Source organism: Bactrocera dorsalis, chromosome 3, assembly GCF_023373825.1.
Source record: "Bactrocera dorsalis isolate Fly_Bdor chromosome 3, ASM2337382v1, whole genome shotgun sequence".
Lineage (NCBI taxonomy): Eukaryota > Metazoa > Arthropoda > Insecta > Diptera > Tephritidae > Bactrocera > Bactrocera dorsalis.
In genome coordinates, this window is record NC_064305.1 from 10712305 (window position 1) to 10735930 (window position 23626).

The window sequence follows — 23626 nt, forward strand, 5'->3', positions numbered from 1 at the left end:
GACAAAGCAATTTCCTTTAAATAAAACAAGTAAATTGATTAGAAATCTATTAGAAAAGAAATCTATCAAATTGAAGCCTTAAAGTGCCACGGGCTAAAAATTTCTAAATTCCAATGAAAAAAAAATTTTTTTTAATTTAAAATTTTTCCAAAAATTTCATTAAACCACCACAAAATCAATAAAGTTTATTAATATTTTCAAAATTTTAGCGAAATATTTGAGCATGAATCATTTAGAAGTAGTTTCTTACAATATGACAGCTGACAGCTGACTGCTGACAAAGCAATTTTCTTTGAATAAAGCAAGTAAACTGAACATAAATCTATTACAAAGACATCTAAATGCAAATTGAAGCCCAAAAGTGCTGCAAGTGTTAACCCAACATCAATATTTTTTCAAACCCACAAGATATATTTTTTTAATTTGACATAATAAAAAATTTTTTACAAATTTACTGCAGTTTCTAAATGTGCAAAAGTATAAACACGCAGAAATTTTCATAATTTGAAAAAATATATGAATTTCGTAACTAAAAGATATTTATGACAGCTTACAGTTGACGACTGACAGCATATTTATACAACATTGTTTTATAATTTCAAGTTTCTGGTATAAAACACTGTAATAAAAAGTAGTAATATACACCGCGATGGTGAGGTTAGTTGTTAAAACTCAAAATATAAGTTATAACTTCACTTCTTGCCATGTAAGGCTTTGTGACAAGTGACAGCTGACAGTTGACAATGCAGGAAAAGGTCTTGTGAAGAAGTTAGAAGTGACAGTTGCTTTTTTATTATAAAATTTTGTATTTATTGTTGTAATTTAAGAGTTTTTTAGTTTAATTTTTTTTTATTTAACAAATTTTTAATTTATTTTTTTATATAATCATAAAAATTTGAAGTAGTTGTAACATAATAATTATTAAAAAAAAATTTTTAATTTATAATTTTTATTAATTTGTTTTCGTTTTTAGTAAATATACTTTTTTTCTAGTTATAATTATTTGTTTTAGTAAATTTAAATTTTTTTAATTAATTATTGTAAAATTTAATTTTTTTAATATACATATAATAATTATTTGTTGTTGTTATATTTATTTTTTTCTATTTTATTATAAATTTTTAGTGAATTTTAATTTTTTTAATTAATTATAATTATAATTTTTTTTTAATTTTTTTATATGCACATATTATTAATTTATTGTTGTTATATTTATTTTTTTCTAGTTATTATTTTTTGAGTGAATCTTATTTTTTTTTTAATTAATTATAATTATAAAATTTATTTATTTATTTTTTATTATAAAAATATTAATTATTTGTTGTTGCTATTATTTTTAATATTTGTCATTTTATTTTTCACATCGAAAACATTTCCTGCCTTTCCACCCACCCACCACATAAACTAACTGCCGCCTGTCATGCTTCAATCGATTTTTTATGGCCCTCAGCAGCGAAACTGCTCATCAATGTCAATTAAATTAAAATTGTCCAAAGCATATAAAATTAGATGTCTACACGCGGCAATAAAGACCATTAAAGACAACACTAATTATTAAGCGATTTAAAATACACGCACACACACTCACATACATGTACACATGCATTTACACAGTGTAGCCGCCGCTCATCAGCGAGTGCTCGCCATGTGAAAATGTGATATTAATTTGCCACGCTAAATTCTAATACGCCATTAAAAATGACAAATCCACCGAAAATCTTACTCTGCCCACATACAAGTTACTCATAATAAGTGCCTAACGGTGTTTGTGTGTCTGTAAACATTAGAATAATTAAGAATTAAATTTGGTGCCATGATATATTTTCTATGAATTCACTCAAAGTCAAAAGAGCTAGAGAGAGACACACAAACACACACACGCGTACGCACCACTCATGGAAATGGCTATGCCAAGAAAGCAAGTCATCAGAAAAATCTGAAATGCAACTATTTATTTATATACACACACTCTTTGCAAGGTTGGTGAGGCGGGCCGAGGAGGGGAGCGTGGTGCATGCATTCGCGAGATGGACATGTGTACATGCAAGTGTAAAATTATAGCGATTTAAATCTACAAGAAGCACTTAGAGCAACCTCCACCTGTGTTGCCTGCCGGCATGTTACAGCCACATACAACTAGAATGCAGCGCAATGCCAACGACTTGTCGCCACTGTCATAAGCGATTAACGCAGCGCACGCACATGGCAAAAGAATGTAAATAATTAAAAAGAAATATTTAAAACACATAAATAATTAAAAAAAAATTTTATTAAAAAAAAAACACAAAAAAAATTAAAAAAAAAAATAAAAAATTAAGAAAAAATTTTAAAATTTAAAAGTTAAAAAAAAAATAAAAAATGATAACAAAAAAAATTTAAAAATTACGACAATTTTTTTTTTAATAAAAAAGTTAAGAAAAAATGTTTTTTAAATAATTTCATATAAAAAAATTTTTTACATTTTATTTAATTTTTTAAAATAAAAAAAAAATAAAAAAAAAAATAAAAAAAATATGAAAATTAAAAAAAAAATTTAAAAATAAATTGAAAAGAAAATTCAAAAAAAAATCGAAACAAAACCTTTTTAAAAATTTAAAACAAAAACTAAAAAAATAATTTAAAAAAAAATTAAAAAAAAAGATTTGAAAAAATTATGTGAAAAAAAATATAAAAAAAATTTAAATTACAAAAAAATAAACAATTTAAAGTTTATTAATTTATTTATATTTACAACAAAAAAATAAAAAATAAGATAAAACCAAAAAACAATATAAAAAAGTATTAAACAATATTCAAAAAATATTAAAGTAAATAACAAATTAAAACTAAAAGAGTGTTAAATAAATATTTAAAAAAACTGAAAGAATTAAAAAAAAATATTTTACAATATTTTACAATTTTTTATTATTTGATTTTGTTTTTTTATTTTTAATTAATTGTTTTTTGATATTTTTTAAATTAAGAAACTTGTTTTCTTATTTTTCTATTTAATTTTTTAATTTTTATAAAATTGTTTACTACATGTTTGTTTTTTTAATTAATTTTATGTTCTGCTATTTTTTTTAATTTAAAATTTTGTTTTATAATTTTTTTTATTTTATTAATATTTTTTTTTTTAATTTTATTAAATTTTTTTAATTTTATATTTAATTTTTTTAATTTTATTAAATTTTTTTTATTTTTATATTTATCTTTTTTTTTTAATTTTATTAATTGTGTTTTTTTTGGTGCTTTAAAGTTTTTATTATTTCTTTTTTTTTTTTAATTTGTTTAAATGAAAGAAAATAGTAATTAAAAAAAATAATAATAAAAAAATTGAAAAGAAAATTTTAACAAAATTAAGAAAAAAAATTTATTTTTCGAAAAAAATCAAGAATTTCCACCAAATTTTCGAAAATTTCTCAAAAAACATAAAACAATAACTAACGCTGACACACACGACGAAAACGTAAATCAACACACAAGTCATATTAGAACAACAACAAGAAAAATACACCTTGTAAGCAGCAATAAAAATACATAAATCTTGTGGCGAAGCGCACCTGCCTCCACCGAGCAGAGCAACGACGACGCATTGCCAAGGAAAGCACACACGCATACACTTGCATGCAAACCGTTGATGCCCGGCGCATTTGGAGGCCTGTCTAGGGAGGAGTGTCACGCTAATGCACTCTAGTTGCGATAAATTCAAAGTGACAGGTAGTCAGTGCCGATATCCAGCAACTAACGGTGCGACAGAACGACCGCCCACCCAGCTAAGGCTATGTGCAGAGAGTGGTGAGAAAAATGGAAATAGGAGGAAGATCGTGAAAGTAAAGAAAAATTTATAAATAAAAAATAATAAAAAAAAAAATATAAAGAACATTATAAAAAAAATTATAAAAAAAAAAATTTTAAAAAATTATAAAAAAAAAAGTTTTAAAAAATATATAAAAAAAATTTATAAAAAAAAATATTATATAAAAAAAAATATATAAAAAAAATTATAAAAAAAATAATGAAAAAAAAACTTGGAACAGTTTTGTGGCACTTAGGCTAGGCACATAGTGGCACGTATTGCCAGGGAGTTATGAAAGCGAAGGAAAAAAAAACGAAAATAATATAAAAATATGAAGAGAAGGGGACTTAATTTATATAAAAACAAAAAAAAAAAATAATTGAATTTGTCACCACACTGTGCCTTATGTCGCCTATATGTGCTCACCCTAACCCATAGTCGATCAGTCAGTGCCTTCGCAACGCGTGCGCTCACATTTAATGAACTTCATTGCAGGCAACCGAAAATTGTAAATACAATAATTCATTTCATTAGCCGCAATTCGCACAAGTTTAGGGAATTTAGCGAACCGTGTAGCTGACTACAGCGCCCCGCTGCAGATCCACTGTAGATCGGTCGGCACGCAACTGCTATTTGTGTCTTCACACATTTGCGCTGATGTATGGACTACACTTGCAATTAGTGTTTGTCCGCTGTGGCATGTGATATGTTGCAACATGAAGTTGCCTTGCATGCGTGCACATTGTGCGCTCGCGTCGCGTAGAGATCGTCAAGCAGCGATCCGCCTGTCTACGCACCGCTACAACAACAAACATAGTTGTCATTGCAATTCATTTGCATGCCTCGTGCGGCTGCCGCGAACAGTTTTCGCTCATTTGATTTGCCAAAAATGTGGCTGTCTAGGCTATTTGGCATTTGTATGCGCGAAATTGACTGTGAATAGTTTTGTTAGTGGTAAATAATGTGACGATCGCCGGTGATCGTGTTGGATCTATTTGGTATTAGAGGTTTCTTTGAAAGTGGCTAACGGTTTGATAGTAATGCTAATTATATTTGAAGAGTGTTTTGTTTTTTTTCTTCGGAGGAGAGTGTGGGTTTCGGTGTTTGGAAACCGGCACGATCAGTAATATGATCACTTTTTGCGCTCAATGTGGATCAGATGACTGTTCTTGGACCAATTTTGATATATTTTTTTTTCTAATATTATGAAATATTATTATAAAAAAATTTTAAAGGGGAAATATTTTTTTTTTTTTTCAAAAATATTAGGGTGAGTAAAAAATTTACAAATAATAAAAAATTTCATTTTTAAATATAATTAAATATTATTATTTAAAAAAAACTTCGAATCAAAATATTTTTTTTCCAAAAATAATAAGGTAAAAAAAATCAAAATAACAAATATAAAATACATTTTTTAACATTTTTGTTGTAATAATTTAATTTTTTTTCAAAAACATTTTTAAATTTTTATTGAAAAAAAAATCGTTATCCAAATATTTTTTTTCTTTCAAAAAAATTTTAAGGTAAAAAAATCAAAATACTAAAAAATTTAAATTTTTTAAATATATTTGTTGTAATAATTTAATCTTTTTCAAACATTCATTTCGTCGAAATTAATTTTTTAATACTTTTTTAATTATTTTTAATTAATTTTTCCACAAACATTTTTTAAATATTTTTTTATGAAATATAGTACTTACTTTAGTCTTGAGTAAATTATAATTTTTTAATTTATTGTAAAAAAATTTTTTAATTAAAATATTTTTTATAAATTAATTAAAATTTTTTATATTAATTATAATTATATAAAATTTTAAAAATAATTACTATTTCAAAATATTTTTAAAAATCTTATTATTTTTTTTATTAATTAACATTTAATTAATTTTTATTCTTTTATTTTTAAAAATTAAAAAGCTTTTTTTAATTGCTTTTAATTTTTCTTTAATTTTTTTTTTAATTTTTTATTAATTTTTTTTTATATGTAATTTTTTTATAATTTTTTTTTTTTAAATATACACACATATATATTTTTTTAATTAAAATTTTTTTTATAATTATTTTTTTTTATTATTTTTTTTTATTAATTAATTTTTAATTAAGTATTTTTGTTATTTTTAAAAATTAAAAAGCTTTTTTTAATTGCTTTTAATTTTTTTAAATTGTTTTAAATTTTTTTATTTTTTTTTAATTTTATTAAATTTATTTAATTTTTTTTAATGAATTAAATTTTTTTTCATTTATTTTAATTTAATTGTTAAAACTTTGTTTTTATTTTTATACTTTTTTTTTAAACTAACATTTTTTTTATTTTTTACTGGAAAAAATCCAATTTAAGCCTCTCTGCCATTTACAAAATACAATTTTCGAAAATCGTATTAAATTTCGACCACCACACCTCGGATAATTTACAACTATTTTACATTTTTTATTTGTTATTTTTTAATGTTTTGAAATATTTTTTTTTTAATTTTATATTAATTTTTTGAATTTTTTTATATTTAAAAAAAAAAATTTTGTAAATTTTTTTATAATTTGATTTATATTTTTATGTTCTTTAAATTTTATATTAAATTTATAATTTTTTTTATTTGTTTATAATTTTATTTATTATATTCTTCAAATTTTATATTAAATCTATAATTTTTTTTTTTTAATTTGTTTTATAATTTTTGATTTTTTTCTTAATTTTTTGTATTTTTTTTAATTAATTAATTTTTTTAATTATTTTACTTTTATTTAATTATTTTAGTTTTTATTTTATAAAATATTCAATTTTTTAATTTTATTGTAAATTTTTTTTATTATTAATTTTTTTTTTGTTTTGTCTATAAAATGTTCCTAAACCAAATTTATCTCATTCCCTGCTCTTCCACGATAAAAATACAATTTTCCACAACCGTATCGAATTTCGACCTCCAGCTCGCATAGTTTAGACCACTTTATACTCAACACTTGAACTGTCATTGAGCTGTCAACCTGTGAGTGCAACTCATTTACGCATACTGTAGCCTACTTTAAAAAGTATCTAGTATAGAACTATATGGTTCAGGCGAAAGCGTACAAGTGCGTGCTAAGCGCTGGGCGCCTACAAAAAACAGTTGTTTTCAATCAAATGTCAATCACTTGCTGAACTATTTATTCGTGTCTTTTTATCTTTCCCTATACTTGTTGTATTTTTATTTTTAAAATTTTCCTCAGAACTTTACTAGTAAACTGATACTTTACACATGGCTGTCAACTACTAAAAACAGGAGAGAAAATAAGAAAAAATAGCAATGCAACTCTGACAGTAAGCCAAAGTGGTGTGACAGTTGTCACGATCACTGTTGCCAGGCAGAGAATTTTTGGAAAAGCTAAAAATGTGGTAGGTGGATGGGTCGATAAGAGAAGGGATTTTATTAAGTGTGAAAGAGATATATGACGAGATGGTGGTAAAGGGAGGAAGAGAAAAGGAGATAGATGAAGAAAGAGAGAGATATACATATATAGGGTGTGAGAGAGAGATAGAGGAACGAACAAAATGAGAAGCATTGCGTCTGAAAAAGAAAGAAAGATAACGCGAGGTGGCGAGATATAGGGAGAGCGCAAGAAATGGAAGGAAGACAGCAGTCTTTCATAAGCTGATCGCAATCAAAAACTGATGTCAATTCGGTATAAACCAAAATTTGTGCAAAAATTACACACTAAAAAGTATAAATCTCAAATTTATCATACACTCCGCGGCAGCAGCCAACACTTAGCGCCAAAATTTAGCGACAATTTAAAAATTGTTTCGTCTTTGCCGCACAAGCATACAAGCGCGCACCAGCAATCGCGCGCCAATTAAAAAATTTGCAACAATTGCTGCTGCCAAGCTGATATGTTGTTTATGAAGACGAGACGCGGCTTGCAAATATAGCACAAACAATGCGGCAAACGCCAAGCGGCACGCAAGCTACATATGCATACGCGTTGTTACAACAGCGACGGTCGGATGAGACGCAAAATGGATTGCAGTGAAATTAACACGAACAACACATGCGCTTCGCGATGACAAACTGCATGCAATGCGCTTTGCGCGAAAGCAAAGCAGTAGTAAAAAAATATCAATATAAAAGCGACGCGCCAAAAGGGTATGCCGCAAATAGCGTCAACAAACGACTTGTTGCCAAGAAAATTTCAAATAGCGCAAAAGAAAAAGCGCCAGCACGCACATGTTGCTTAAATGTAAGACAGCGCGCGCAGAGACGCGCGGTGCGAGGCGGCGCGTCGCGACGCGCTATATGTCATACGTGTGCGAAATTTGCACAGCAGGCGGTCGGCTTTTTTATAGCGCGCGGTAAGTTGGTTGGGTAATTTTAGTATATATTCTTACATATATATTAAACGTCTTCAAGAACTACGTCTAAAATTTGCTAAAGCGCACCGAAACTGGACTCCAGAACAGTGGGCGAATGTATTTTGGACAGACGAAAGCAAGATTAATCTTCACGGGTCAGACGGAATACATTACGTTTGGAAGAAGCCATCAAAGACTATTACCAGCCGCGATGTCATCCCAACACTCAAATTTGGGGGCGGAAAAGTCCTTTTTTGGGGTGGCTTTTGTAAAAGTGGTGTTGGGGACCTAATTTTAATCGACGGAAATATGGACGCGAATATGTATATAGATATATTAAGGCAAGGGTATTTTTCTTCGTTGGAGAAATTGGGTCTGGACAGTAGCAAAATCGTTCTGATGCAAGACAACGACCCCAAGCACAAAGCTAAGAAGACTATGGAGTATCTTAGAAGGCAACAAATTGAAACTTTGGAATGGCCCCCTCAAAGTCCCGATATTAATCCTATCGAGAACCTGTGGTTTGTTTTAAAAAAAAGGGTATACAATTATGCCAGTTCACCGAAAACAAAGGCGGAATTATTTACTAGATGTGTAGAAGTATGGAACTCCATCACTAAGAAAGAATGTGAAGATTTAGTCAATAGCGTTCCCAAGCGGATTGAAGCGGTGATTGCGGCCAAAGGAGGCTATACTAAATATTAAAGCGGTAAAAATTACATTGTATCAAAATTGAGCAAGTGCCATACAAGAGAATTTATATTTTCTTCTTATAAAACCTGAATAAATTTGTTACTCTTTTGTTGTTTTATATTATAGACGGACTGAAGAATGTATTTGAAAAAACTGTAATTCAATTCGCCCAAATTAAATACTAATTTTTTGTAAGAATCCATATTCGTGATTTTATTTGCTCAATTGTGTTACATACTGTATATGAGAGTGTGTATGGCGTGCGCTCTGCCTTGCGAAATTTATTGCTACGCTGCTAATACGATTTTACAAATAATACGATTATAGATAAACATGTAGCAGCGCGCGCCGCTTTGGTTGCTTGCTGTTGATGCGCGTTTTATAAAATAAAATATCTAAGGTTGTTGTTGCTGTTTGTGTTATTAAGTTTAACTATAAAAAAAATGCGGCAGTATAAATTAAAAATATATTTATTTAATAAAATCTTCGTTTTCGCGCAATAACTCAGTGAGCGCGTCGATCCATGCCACGCGCTCAACTTCAACGCGAGCGCGCACGAAACGCGCCGCTCCACACGCGCTTAAACAAATCAATGCAAAACTCAAATTGTATATCAACACCTTCTTCACTTGAATATATCATATGTGTGTAAGCGCTCAAGGCCATGCAATTTAACCACAACGCGCAGCAATATTGATAGCTACTGATAACTCAATCGTTCAATAAAGCGCGCGCCTTTAGAACGCGCGCTCACAAAATTTATTGAAATTCATTTTTTTTATAACACCAGCCACATTTCCCCAAATGCAATATGTAACCTTTACTTTTTATAATTGTACTGACTATTTGCGCGTTGAAATTAAATTGCAAGCGCGCCGCATCAAATCTTGCCGCCGCGCCGCAAGTCGTCTCTAGTAACGCGCTCCAATTGCAAAAGCTGAAAATAGCAGCGCCTTCAGCAAAAACTTGCAAAATAATTAACTAACTTGAAGGCACTGCAAGCGGCGCACAGCAACAAAATCAGCTAAGCGCAGTGCGCGTACAAAAAGTTGTATTGTAATTGCGACATTTCGTCGACGTCGGCAAAATTTGGAAGAAAAAAACAATGCTGATGCATAGCTAGTAGATATGCCGTTGACACTATAGTCACGATAATGTCATTGCTTTGTTGTACATATTTTTCGTTGCCAACAAGTGCCAATGTGAAGACTGTGCATAGGCATGGATTTTGGTCGAACGCTTGACTTCTTGTCTTCTTTGCTAGCCTCATTATGCAAACCAGCGCTGGCTGGCTGGTGTACGAAATAGTACATAGCGAGCGCCAAACCAACAAAACATATTGTTTGACTTCAAATGCCAATGACTTCTTCCCTTTCCACATGATTTTTAGCAAAATTCGCATATTTGCGCGTAACCATGTTACGTTCGCATTAGCGCGGCAGCTCGTGCGCCGGCATTAAGGCAAGCGCGTCAGTGCGCTAGCCGCGCATGTCGCACAGCTCATCGGCGCTGTGACGCGCGCTATGCGAAAAGTGAAAATCGTATTGTTGTTGCTTGTTTTTCTTACGTACGCATTGTGAGTAATTCTTTTGGTTTTATTTTTTTTATTTTCATATTTGTTTTTATTTTTCAATTTCCCATTCCGTTTGAGCGCAAAGTTTTTTCCATGCTGCCCTTTCACTGTTCACCGCAGCGCGTCGGTCGTTAAAAGTAGAAATCTAGAAATTTTCGTCAGCGCATTTACGAACTATGCGGAAATTCTATTCTAGTTAAATTTCTTTGTTGTTGCTTTTCGGTTTTTGTTGCCATACTTTCTGTTTGCCAAAATTGTTGGATTTGAAAGTTTGGAATTTGGCAAAGACACATAATTTGGCGCAACAAGCAAGCGAGTCACGTTGCGTTGATAGATTGCTTCTGGGAAGAGAATTGGGTATTGATGGTTTTTGCAAAAAAACAAAAAATTTGTAGTAAAAAAATTCTAAAAAAAATAAAAGTTAAATTAAATTTAAAAAAATTAAAAAAAAAATTAAAAAATAAATTTAAAAAAAATTTAAAAAAAAAAATAATAAAAAAATTTAAAAAAAAATCAAAAAAAAAATTTTAAATTTAAAAAAATAATAATTAAAAAAAAATTACAAAAAAAAAAAAATTGAAAAAAAAATTAATAAAAAAAAATAATTTAAAAAATTGAATAACAAAAGATTTAAATTAAAAAATAAAGCCAAATAATACAATGAAATAAAAAATTCACACAAAAAATTCAAAAAAAAATTATTATTCTAGAAAAAATTTATATATAACATATCCTATATATTACATGTAACTTTATATCACCTGAACTACTACTTACAAAAAAGCCTACAATGAAAGTGTAGTCCAAAAATATTTGCTTAACTTTAAACAGCGTTTCGAAAACTCTGATTCAGAACTCAGGATTACTCATCACTAGCACTAGAACGTCACGAAGAACCAACAAAAAGAGATTCCTAAGAAGTTATGTACGAAAAACCTTAGCGAAATCTAGATATTGGATGGTTCTTGCTGATCTGACAGCTTAGAAAATGTTCACGCTAATCTGCTACTAGTTTAAAAAAGCACACCATGTAAGAGTAGTCCAAATAGACATAAATAACTTTAAAATTGTTTCGAAAACTCTGACTGAGGACTTAAGAATATTCAACACTGGCTCCAGAACATGACGAAATACCAACAAAAAAAAAAAATTCTTAAAAGTTATATATTATACAAAAAGACATAGCGAGAATAAGATACTGGGTGGTTCTTGCTGAACTGGAACCTTAGAAAATGTTAACGCTGATTTGCTGCTGGTTTACAAAATCACACAATTAATTAGTAGTCCAACAATATTTGCTTAACTTTATACAGAGTTTCGAAAGCTCTGATTCACAACTCAGGATTAGTCATCACTAACTCTAGAACGTCACGAAAAACCAACAAAGAGAGATTCTTAAAAAGTTATATACGAAAAACTTTAGCGAAAATAACTTACTGGATAGTTCTTGCTGATCTGACAGCCTAGGAAATGCTTACGCTAATTGATTACTATAAAAGTGGTCAAAAGATATGATACTCTTAAAGCAACATTGATTGAGAACTGAAGATTACTTATCACTAGCTCCAGAACTATACAAAATACCAACAAAAAGAGGTTTTTAAAAAAGTTAGATACGAAAAACCTTTTCGAAATTGAGATTCTGTATGGTTCCAGCTGATCTGGCAGCTTAGAAAATGTTTACGTAAAATTTCTGTGAGTTAATAGGTAAGTAAAATGGCTACAAAGGCATATCAATTCATAATGATCTCAAGATCTCACTCCAAAGAATTAATTACTAGTCAGAATAGTTAAAATACAATATTGTTCAAATCAATTCTGATAAATATTGGGTTGTCAAAAAATCTTGGGGTATTTTTATTGAATTTTTTTTTTTTTTGAAATTGAAATGAATTTTTGATGACTCAAGCCCAGCTCTTGACCGATGCTACGGCTGATATTATGCCGGTTTCTTTGGACCAATTCAGCGATTTTATCGCAGTTTTCGACGACAGGTCTTCCGGAGGGTGGCGCATCTTCGACCACCTCTACACCAGAACGAAAACGTTGAAACCATCGTTGTGCGGTGGAAATGGAAACTGTATCGGGTTCATAAACTGCACAAATTTTATTGGCGGCTTGAGATGCATTTTTGCCTTTATCGTAGTAGTACTGTAAAATATGCCGTATTTTCTCTTTATTTTGCTCCATTTTTGCGACGCTATAACTCACGAATGACTTAAAAAAAAACTAAAATCAATCAAACACGTGTTAGAGCGTGAAATGAGCTTACCAAAAAGGTATAGCATGACCCGATGCGACGAATAAAACTAGAACTACGCGCTTTCAGCGCCAACTAACGAAAGTACCGCAAGACTTTTTTGACAACCTAATATATAACGGGTGATTTTTTTGAGGTTAGGATTTTCATGCATTAGTATTTGACAGATCACGTGGGATTTCAGACATGGTGTCAAAGAGAAAGATGCTCAGTATGCTTTGACATTTCATCATGAATAGACTTACTAACGAGCAACGCTTGCAAATCATTGAATTTTATTACCAAAATCAGTGTTCGGTTCGAAATGTGTTTCGCGCTTTTTTTTGTTCAGCGATGAGGCTCATTTCTGGTTGAATGGCTACGTAAATAAGCAAAATTGCCGCATTTGGGGTGAAGAGCAACCAGAAGCCGTTCAAGAACTGCCCATGCATCCCGAAAAATGCACTGTTTGGTGTGGTTTGTACGCTGGTGGAATCATTGGACCGTATTTTTTCAAAGATGCTGTTGGACGCAACGTTACGGTGAATGGCGATCGCTATCGTTCGATGCCCCCCCCCTTTTTGTTGCCAAAAATGGAAGAACTGAACTTGGTTGACATGTGGTTTCAACAAGATGGCGCTACATGCCACACAGCTCGCGATTCTATGGCCATTTTGAGGGAAAACTTCGGACAACAATTCATCTCAAGAAATGGACCCGTAAGTTGGCCACCAAGATCATGCGATTTAACGCCTTTAGACTATTTTTTGTGGGGCTACGTCAAGTCTAAAGTCTACAGAAATAAGCCAGCAACTATTCCAGCTTTGGAAGACAACATTTCCGAAGAAATTCGGGCTATTCCGGCCGAAATGCTCGAAAAAGTTGCCCAAAATTGGACTTTCCGAATGGACCACCTAAGACGCAGCCGCGGTCAACATTTAAATGAAATTATCTTCAAAAGTAAATGTCATGAACCAATCTAACGTTTCAAATAAAGAACCGATGAGATTTTGCAAATTTTATGCGTTTTTTTTTTTAAAAAAGTTATCAAGCTCTTAAAAAATCACCCTTTACTAAAAACCCTCCCGATTTTGTGAAATTATATAGTTCTCAGTTATCCGGCAGTCTAGGAAATTTCAATAAACATGAAACGCCGACTCTAAGCTTAATAAAAAAGAGGAAATTACTTTAACTCTCCATAATATATACCCATCAAAGAAATCATCAAAACATAAACAAAGCTTCCAACTCTTGGAACATATTTAAAAAATATAAGATATATAGATTTCAAAAGAAACATAGATACAAAAAGAACAGATATTTAACAACTTACATTGGACACAAATCATCCAACTTGGGGACTAGTTAACAGCTCTATTATCTGCCATGTCAGATACCCATCAAAGAAAAAGTGCTTGACAGCTTAAACAAGGTTACAGTTCTTCGAAAGAAATAAAAATACAAAGAGAACAGTTATTGAAAACGTTTAAAGTCAAGACAGATCATCCAGCTGAGGAAACGTTTACAGCTTCATTATTAGCCATATGAGATAGAAAACCTATTAGGAAGACCACCATGAAAGATATCAGATACTTTGCTTCAGTATTATTTTATTATTTTGAGCATGCAGAGAATTAAGACGAGCGCTCTTCAGGCAATACGCTAGCTAAAACCATGGGTAATAAAAAAATTTTGTATGGAGCTTAGCGTAAGAGAGTTTTATTGAAGCTAAGATAAAGAAGGTATAGATTTCCTAAATATATGCAATACTGATAAAGAATGTTTCAGAATTTATTTCAAATACCTTAAACTCTTTCAGAGAATAGAAGTCCAGTTTCTCAAGGTCTTAACTAATAACGCTCTCTGGAAAATATTTCGCCTATTGTACCTACCAAATCAGTAGGTCGATAATATGATTCCACACCCGTGCCGCGCCTACTAGAAACGTCAAATCTCAGCTGTCAAACTATATTCTATGGCGTCAGCAAATACGTAAAGAAAATCCCTGCCGAAAAAAGTGATCAAAGGTATTAAAATGTCAAACGAGCTCAGAGCGTAAGAACTAGCAAAAACAAAACCGGAACGCAAAAAGCAAACCGACCACAACAACTTATAGACAAACAAATAAAAAACACAACAAAAAAAAAAGAATTTACAAAAACCTAAAACACAACAAAAAAAAACTTTACAAAAAAACTATCACACAACGAATGACACAACAAAACAAACCGCAGAACAACTACAGCGAAAAATGGTATGAAATTAAAAACAACACGTTAAAGCGCTTTGAAAATAGTTCAGCTTCATTGGCGACGCTAATGGGCGGAAAAAGGTGAAAAGCGCAACAACGCGCTGCCATGTTATGTAGCCGCAGAGCATAAACCGAGAGCGATGCTGAGCAACCAAGTGTGGGCAGAGTGCGCATTTGTAGGGGGAGCAGCCATGCGACAGCTGCTTGTTGGCGGTTAACCACAAAAACGACATTAGTCACATGTGCGCGCGTCCAGCAAAAGCAAAAGCAAACACAAACGAAAAATGCTTGACTACACGCACACAGCCGTTTAAGCGCGGCGGCCACTATTAACCTTTAACCCCACACAATTTTACCGAATTTAAAAGTAAATAATGGTAGCGCGCTTACCGCGTACGTTAATGTGTTAATCTCAAAGCGAATTCGCGCGCACGCCCGCACCATTAAGCGCAAATAAAGTAATGAGGTGAAAATACAAACAAATGGCGAAAAAAGTTGTCGCCAGCTGATGGCGCGCACACCACACTTACACACACACACACGCGCGCACAGCATCACAGATTTTTACCTTCGCTTTCAGCAGCGCATACATAACCAAACATAAAGCTTGAAAAAACCAACAACGCGCTCTTCACTATTTGTGCTCGTTAAACAGTAGTCAGACGCCGCTTGCGTGGACAGACAGAGATTCCACGCGCTATATGTCTGCGCTTTGGCTGTTGAGCGCGAGCGCCAACGAGTGTACAACTGATAGGCTTAGTTGTTGGAGGTGTTGATGCGTTCAACGCAGAGGTCGTCGCTGTTACAGCTGCGAGCCGAGTACAAGCGAACCGATGAGTAGTGATGATGAGCGCGCGCGAGTCTTGCTTGCTTACTTGCTGGCTGCTACTTCCTCATTGAGTAATTTGACTGTGTAAATAGCGCGCTGAAAGCGTTGACTATTAAAGCAAGGCAGCGCCAGACGAAATGTCAGCTGATGCGTGCTCGTATGACCGCTGTGTGCGGATTTGGACTGCGCTAGTGCGATGGTGCAATACTCGTATTAAGTGCTTGACTTTTGAGCGCGAATTCGACAAATTTTCTTGATGATCAGCTGATTTTTGCTTGAAATCTGACAGCTGTCACTTATCAGCAGCTGGTAGAGGTCGTGAAAGGAAAATATTGGACCAAAATTTCATAGGGGCAAACTTGAGACATTGTTTGCAGAATTGTGGTTTTTTTGGCATGTATTCCGGGTTCCAGGCTACCAAAAAATTCCGGGAAACGAAATAGCTTATGAGATTGCCAAAAGCGTCAGCCAGCCGTGTGGCTGCGGAACCAGTTTATTCAGTTCCAGTAGGATGGGATGCTTCCGACGCATCAGTTCACCATTGACTGGAGCTCATCTTAAATATCTAGGAGCTTCGCAGTTCAAGAGACTGGATGAAGTGTGAAAATTAGCTAACAAGTCGGACCTAAAGTTCGAAGAAAGTGTTGACGTTCTTTATATCGCATACTTCAGCTTAAATTAAACTGAATCTCGTATCTGGTGTAGAGTCTATGTATGGAGTAACAACCTGCCAGTATAACCTAAGCTAATCTGTCGTCTTTCGAAGTTGTGTGAAGATAGGGTTATATAATGAAGTCCAAAATTCATTATCCAAAGAGATCGATATTAGACTTAAATTGTCCCCAGAAAACCGTCTTCTTTGAGGAAAAGAGTTCTCCTAAGCTCTCCCAGACCATTCATCACCTTCAAGGGTTGTTTGAAGCAAAGGAAAACCTCAGATCTAGGAACCCAAGCAACACAGGGCATACCAAAGTACCACAAAGTTACTTTGGGTTAGTGTTGATGGTGGACAGACTAAAAAGCTTCTACTACTATACAAAATGGAGCTTAGTAACATTGTAGTGGTCATCACAAGGCACATACCCTTAAGATCCCTCCTTCAGAAAATTGGAAAAGTGGAGTCGGCGGAATGCAGAGCATGCGTGAAGGATGATGAGATGCTGGAACATTATCTATGCGAATGCCCAGCCCACAGCCGCATGAGACGGGACACATGCCACGGCTCATAATGCTCCAACTAAAGAGACGTTGGGTAGCTGAGGCGGAAGAGAATCCGGTTTTTTAACAAATCTACTGAATTGCTGAATAAGACTTCGTGGAGGTCTTGTGATAGACAAAAAATAACGGGTGATTTTTTTGAGGTTAGGATTTTCATGCATTAGTATTTGACAGATCACGTGGGATTTCAGACATGGTGTCAAAGAGAAAGATGCTCAGTATGCTTTGACATTTCATCATGAATAGACTTACTAACGAGCAACGCTTGCAAATCATTGAATTTTATTACCAAAATCAGTGTTCGGTTTTTTTTTTTTTTTCGGACAAATTTTGTTCAGCGATGAGGCTCATTTCTGGTTGAATGGCTACGTAAATAAGCAAAATTGCCGCATTTGGGGTGAAGAGCAACCAGAAGCCGTTCAAGAACTGCCCATGCATCCCGAAAAATGCACTGTTTGGTGTGGTTTGTACGCTGGTGGAATCATTGGACCGTATTTTTTCAAAGATGCTGTTGGACGCAACGTTACGGTGAATGGCGATCGCTATCGTTCGATGCTAACAAACTTTTTGTTGCCAAAAATGGAAGAACTGAACTTGGTTGACATGTGGTTTCAACAAGATGGCGCTACATGCCACACAGCTCGCGATTCTATGGCCATTTTGAGGGAAAACTTCGGACAACAATTCATCTCAAGAAATGGACCCGTAAGTTGGCCACCAAGATCATGCGATTTAACGCCTTTAGACTATTTTTTGTGGGGCTACGTCAAGTCTAAAGTCTACAGAAATAAGCCAGCAACTATTCCAGCTTTGGAAGACAACATTTCCGAAGAAATTCGGGCTATTCCGGCCGAAATGCTCGAAAAAGTTGCCCAAAATTGGACTTTCCGAATGGACCACCTAAGACGCAGCCGCGGTCAACATTTAAATGAAATTATCTTCAAAAAGTAAATGTCATGAACCAATCTAACGTTTCAAATAAAGAACCGATGAGATTTTGCAAATTTTATGCGTTTTTTTTTTTAAAAAAAGTTATCAAGCTCTTAAAAAATCACCCTTTATTAATATTGTTTTACACCCTGTGGTCAGGTTTCGGTTTTCGGTCGTTGTCAAGTTCTCTGATCTTCCACTTAATTATACCGGAACGGAACAGGAAACGGAACCGGTTCCGGTTTGCGGTCATGTTCTCAGGTCTTAGTCGTTGAGTGGTTTCAGAAAATCGGTTCACTTAAGAATACCGAAACGGAACAGGGAATGGAACCAGTTTGAGTCTTTATCATGTTCTCAAATCTTCCTCGTTGAGTGGAAAGCATCTGTTTCAAAAAATCACTCCACTACCGGAACGGAACAGGGAACGGAACCGGTTTCGGTTTTCGGTTACGTTGTCATGTTCTCAAATCTTCCTCGTTGAGTGGAAAGCATCTGTTTCAAAAAATCACTCCACTACCGGAACGGAACAGGGAACGGAACCGGTTTCGGTTTTCGGTCATGTTCTCAGATCTTTCTCGTTGAGCGGAAAGCATCTATTTCAGAAAATCGGACTACTCAAGTACAACTCGGAACGAAACAGAGAAAGAAATCAGTTTCGGTTTTCAGTCGTTGGTATGTTCTCAGATCTTCCTTGTTGACTGGAAAACCAGACCACTAAAGTATACCGGAACGGATCAATTTCATATCAGTCTAACGACTGTGAGACATCGGTTTTCAGGAATATTTTGAGGACTGAGACAATAAATGAATAAAATCGAAAATCTTCCTAATATTAAGTTGGGGTTGTATCAGGTCTGTATTGATGACATTATATGACAATAAAAAAGACATAAAAATGTCAGATCTGTTATGGTTTTCTAGAAGGTCTAAGTAAAGCTTTACTATCCATTCATGTCATTTTGAAAGTAAATATATATAGAAAGGTCTGACTTTCCAACCATATAAAGTCCAAGTCTTCAGTCCGCCAGCGCTAAACCAAGTCAATCAGCAAGTAACTGAGTCAGCGCTTTCTCAACCACTCTTCGCTATCTCCGCGATTTCATAATGTGAGTACTCATTAAGCATTTTACTATTGTTATACGACGACTTAACGGCCCACAGCTGCCGGTTGCTGACGCCCACAGTCAATTGTTTCAGTACTTGACGCTTTACTGTTTACCACATTTATCTTATTTGCTGCTCTTCGCTTTGCATACGCCGCTTTGTTTTTGTTATTTTTTGTTATTATTGCACGTTGGTTATTTTTTGCGCGCGCACCAGCATGTCTGATAACGCTTAAAACGCAGCTGCATATCACAAATATATCACGGTATATTATGGACTATTCTCAGCCGTAAAACGCCGCGCACATTGTTTGCCCAGTTGTTGGCTGCGAGTTGTTGGCCTACGACTTTTGCTGGCATTTAAAAAGGTGTGAACGAACTGACACTTTTGTTGACGCTTGTCGGCGCGCGGCGTCGCCCATCTGCCAGCAGTCAGCAGCCACTGTTAGCCACCTTGCACAGACGCGACTGGCGCTGCAGGCAGCGTACGGCGTCACCGTTGTGGTCTCTCGGCAAATATGCCATAAAATTATGTTAATATACGAACGAATTGTAAATTAAAGTATTATCACCCAATGCAACCCTACGACGACGCGCACACTTACTGCACTGCCGCCGCCGCCCCGCAATTTCACACTCACCTTGTCTTAAACATTTCTCGCCTATTTGCGAATATTACAATTGTACAATTGGCGTTGGTGGCTGCGTTTATGCCGCGCGCCGTCGCCGCCCAAAAATTTTGTTTACAGTGCGCTTCTGCTTGTGTGTGTGTATGTATATATGAATACATTGTGCATTTACACGCGAGAAAGTGTAAAAAATGCGCTAACAGGAAAAAAATATTTCTTTTTTTCGGAAAAAATTTAAATTTTTTGGAAAAATGTGACAAGTCACGGATGCGCTGCAATTGCGCAAACAAAGCGCGGAAATGAAATGGCAAAACAACAGCGACAACAGCAAGGAATGCAAATACTTGCTATAACGGCGCGCTATTGTAGCTTGGTAAAGCGTCGGGCAGTGCAGTGTGCTCAGCAAATGAGTTTAGTGACATTTGCCGTTGAAGTGTTCGACACACCAAGCTAAACGATACTTATGACTTTATGACGTTATTTTGGAAAATACTGTTTTGGTGGTTATTGTTGTAGTCACGAGTTTTAATTTAATTTATTTTTTAATCAGGGTTGAAAAATTTTTAGTTTCAAAAAATTTCATTAAATCATTTCATAAAAAAAATTTCATAAAAATAACACAAAAGCTTCTATATCACCGTCGGCTATAGAGTCCCTATCAGAAAGCTGATTGTGAAGGCTGGTTTAGTATTTTTAATTGAAAATTAGTTTAAATCTTAACAGTTTTATTTTGTTATTATTAATCGTACTTTTCACAGATTTTAAAATTGGAAAAAAATTGTAATTAATAGATTTTTATTTAATTTATGTTGTTTTTAATTTTTTTAATTAATATTTTTTTATTATTATTTTTTATTTTTTTTTTAACTCTTTTATATTTTTTTATGTTTTTATAATTTTTTTATTATTATTTTTTATTTTTTTTTTTTAACTTTTTTATATTTTTTTTATGTTTTTATAATTTTTGTATCTTTTTTTATTTTTTTAATTTTAATAATTTTTTTACTTTTTTATAATATTTCTATATTTTTCTTAATCATTTTCTTTTATTATTTTTTTTTAATTTTCAATTTTTTTTATTTTAAGTTTTTTTTAACTTTTCTTATTTTTTTTATAATTTTTGTATCTTTTTTTATTTTTATTTTAATTTTTTTATTTTTTTTAATTTTTTATTTTTAATTTTTTTTTTTTTTTTTTAATTTTTTATTTTTGTTTTTAATTTTTTATTTTTTTTTTTCATTTTCTATTTTTTTCTTATTTTTTATTTTTTTTATTTTTTATTTTTTTTAATTTTTTATTTTTTTTAATTTTTTAATTTTTTTAATTTTTCTATTATTTAATCTTTTTATTTTTTTAATCTTTTGATTGTTTTTTTTTTTATTAAATTAAGATACAATACTTTCTTTATTTAATTTATTATTTTAATTTTTTTAAACTTTATTTTTAATTTTTTTTTTCATTTTTTAAATTTTGTTGCTTTTTAATAACAGTGAAACATATAATTCTTCTGGATACCCTCATAAGCGGACAAAAATTGTGCAACCGTCATTGTCTGGTTGTTAGATGTTTCACTGTATTTTCTATTAATTTTTTTCAATTAGTTAAACTTTTATATTTTTTTTCTAATTTTAAAAATTTTTTTATTTGTCAATTTTAATTTGTATTTCTTTTTTAATTATTTTTTAGTAAGTTTATTATTTTAATATTAATTTAACTTTTTTTTTTAATTTTAACTTTTTTTAATTAAAAAAAAAATTATAATTTCAAATTAAAATTAAAACTTACAAAAAATTTAAATATAAAAAAAAATAGAATTTTATTGTTAAATTTAAAAAATATTCTAATTTTTCGAATTCTAATTTTTTTAACTTAAAAATAAAATTCTGTTTTTTTTTTAATATTTAAATTTTTTATAAGATTTAATTTTAATTTTAATTTTTTTTTTAATTATTTTAAACAAATTTTTTTCAACTTTTTTTTTTAATTTCTAAATGTTTAAATTTTTTGAAAGTTATAATATCAATTTGAATTTTTTCTTAATTAGTTTTTTATTTAACATTATCATTTTTATAATTTTTTTAATTATTTTTAATTCGTACTTTTTAATTTTTCGAAAGTTTTAATATAATTTTTTTTTAATTTTGAAATTTTTTCTAAGTTGTAATTTTAATTTACATTTTTTTCTTAATTATTTTTTAATAAGTTTTTATTTATTATTAATGTAATTATTTTAATTTAAATTTTTTTAATTTTCAATTTTTAATTATTTTTAATTTAAAATTTTTCGTAAGTTTTAATCATAACTTGCATTTTTTTCTTAATTAATTTTTGGTAAATTTGTTATTTTAACATTAATTTAAATTTTTTGTTAATTTATTTTAAATTTAATTTAAATAATTGAAATATTTTTTTTTTTTATTTTTTAATTTGTCATGTTTTTGGAAGTTTAATTTTAATTTGCAATTATTTTTTATAATTGAAATAATTTTTTTTTTAATATTTTAATTTGTAAATTTTTTGGAAGTTTAATTTAAATTTGCAATTTTTTATTAATTATTTTTTTCTTAATTTTATTAATTTAATACTAATTTTACTTTGATTTTTGTATTCAATCTGGTTTTTAATTGTATTAACATTATACATACATATATATGACATTTTTTTTTTTTTAATTTTTATTTTAAATAAATTTTTTTTTATATTTCAATTTAATTCATAACTTGAAATATAGTAGTTTTTATTGAAAAATATTCTTTAATATTTTAATAACGTAGTTAAAAATTTAAATTTTATATTTTATAATATTTTTATCCAAAAAGATATCTTTTTAAAGTTTTCTGTAATTTTTACCTTTTTATATAATATTTTAAATTTTTTTCTATTTCAAAATTTTTGTAATTAAAATCTTTTTTCATTTTTATTTTTTAATTTATCTTAATTATTATTTTTTTTTAATAGTTTTTTGTTGTTTTTGGAACCTTTCAAGTTTTTAATTTTAAATTTTTACATTAAATTACTATTATTTCTCATTTAAAGAATACTATTTTATAACATTTTTTTCTGAAAACTTTCTTATTATATTATATTTGAAAAAAGTGATAATTTCCAAGCAAAAACTATCTAAATAGTTTCTCCCTTACAAAGTGTATTTTTTCATTAAACTAACTGCACTTGGAGTCTCACATCAAAATCTACCAACAAAAATTCACCCAAATTAGAGCACATTAACAAACTGCATAATAATGAAAACTCGTTTCTCGCAGTTCTTTGAAATGGCTACATACTTTTTTCACTCTTAATACACATAAATACATGCATACATATGTACATACATAGTATGTAGTAGAAAACAAAGCCAAAAAAAATCTCAAAATCAACGCTCGCTCGCTTAAGCTGTGCTTTGCAAACTTCATTTTTGTTGTATTTGTGATTGTTGCTGTTGTACGTTGTAGCTTTTTACTCATTGTTTGCATTGTTGCATGCGAGACGCACTGCCATTGACGCTGTTATTTGGCTTGCCGTTGCGCAAAAGTAGGTCAAATACATCCAGAAAAGGTAGGAGGCAATGAGTTGAAGAAAAATGGAAGCGAAAAACCAAAGAATATTCCAGCCAAAAAAGTTGTCTTGCCGAAATCGAAAAAATGAGCAATAAATACATAAGTGTGTGTGTGCCAAGTGACGAATACTCATTGAAATGTGCATAAGTATGTTTGCATGCATGTGTGTGTGTGTGCGCAATGAAGCAATAACACTACAAAGCAAACAACAACAATGAAACATCTAAAGCACGGCAGAGCAGATCACGCAGAAGCCAGAAAGTGAAAGAAAAAAATTCCATTTGCTGTTTTGCTGAAATAACACAGGCACACACACACACTTACACATGAATGCGAATAGCTTTGCAACGTCAGCCGAGCAGGAGGTGTGCCCGAGAGCGCAGCTTTGCGTGTTAAACACATTGCAATTTCATTTCTTTTTTGCCCGCATTTTGTTGCTATGTTTTTTTGGCAATTCTTGCGTTTGCACTTTCTACCCGCACGTTTTTGCACATTCTCTTTT

The 23626-nt window shown here is 31.3% G+C and overlaps 1 protein-coding gene across 14 annotated transcripts in view; it reads right to left on the reverse strand.

The window, feature by feature from the left end:
• Nucleotides 1-23626, reverse strand: part of LOC105233822 (heterogeneous nuclear ribonucleoprotein L) — a 289357-nt gene that overhangs the window by 194548 nt on the left and 71183 nt on the right. For 4 of the 14 annotated variants that reach the window (XM_049453023.1, XM_049453019.1, XM_049453018.1 and 1 more), the window contains exon 1: nt 15249-15879. The exons of 5 other annotated variants lie outside the window; for them this stretch is intronic. In XM_049453023.1, coding sequence (XP_049308980.1) covers nt 15249-15413 — 165 coding nt within the window. In that variant the 5' untranslated portion in view covers nt 15414-15879. Of the gene's footprint in view, nt 1-15248; nt 15893-23626 lie in introns of those variants that run through there. 5 more of the 14 variants (XM_049453024.1, XM_049453022.1, XM_049453017.1 and 2 more) reach the window with 3 other exon arrangements.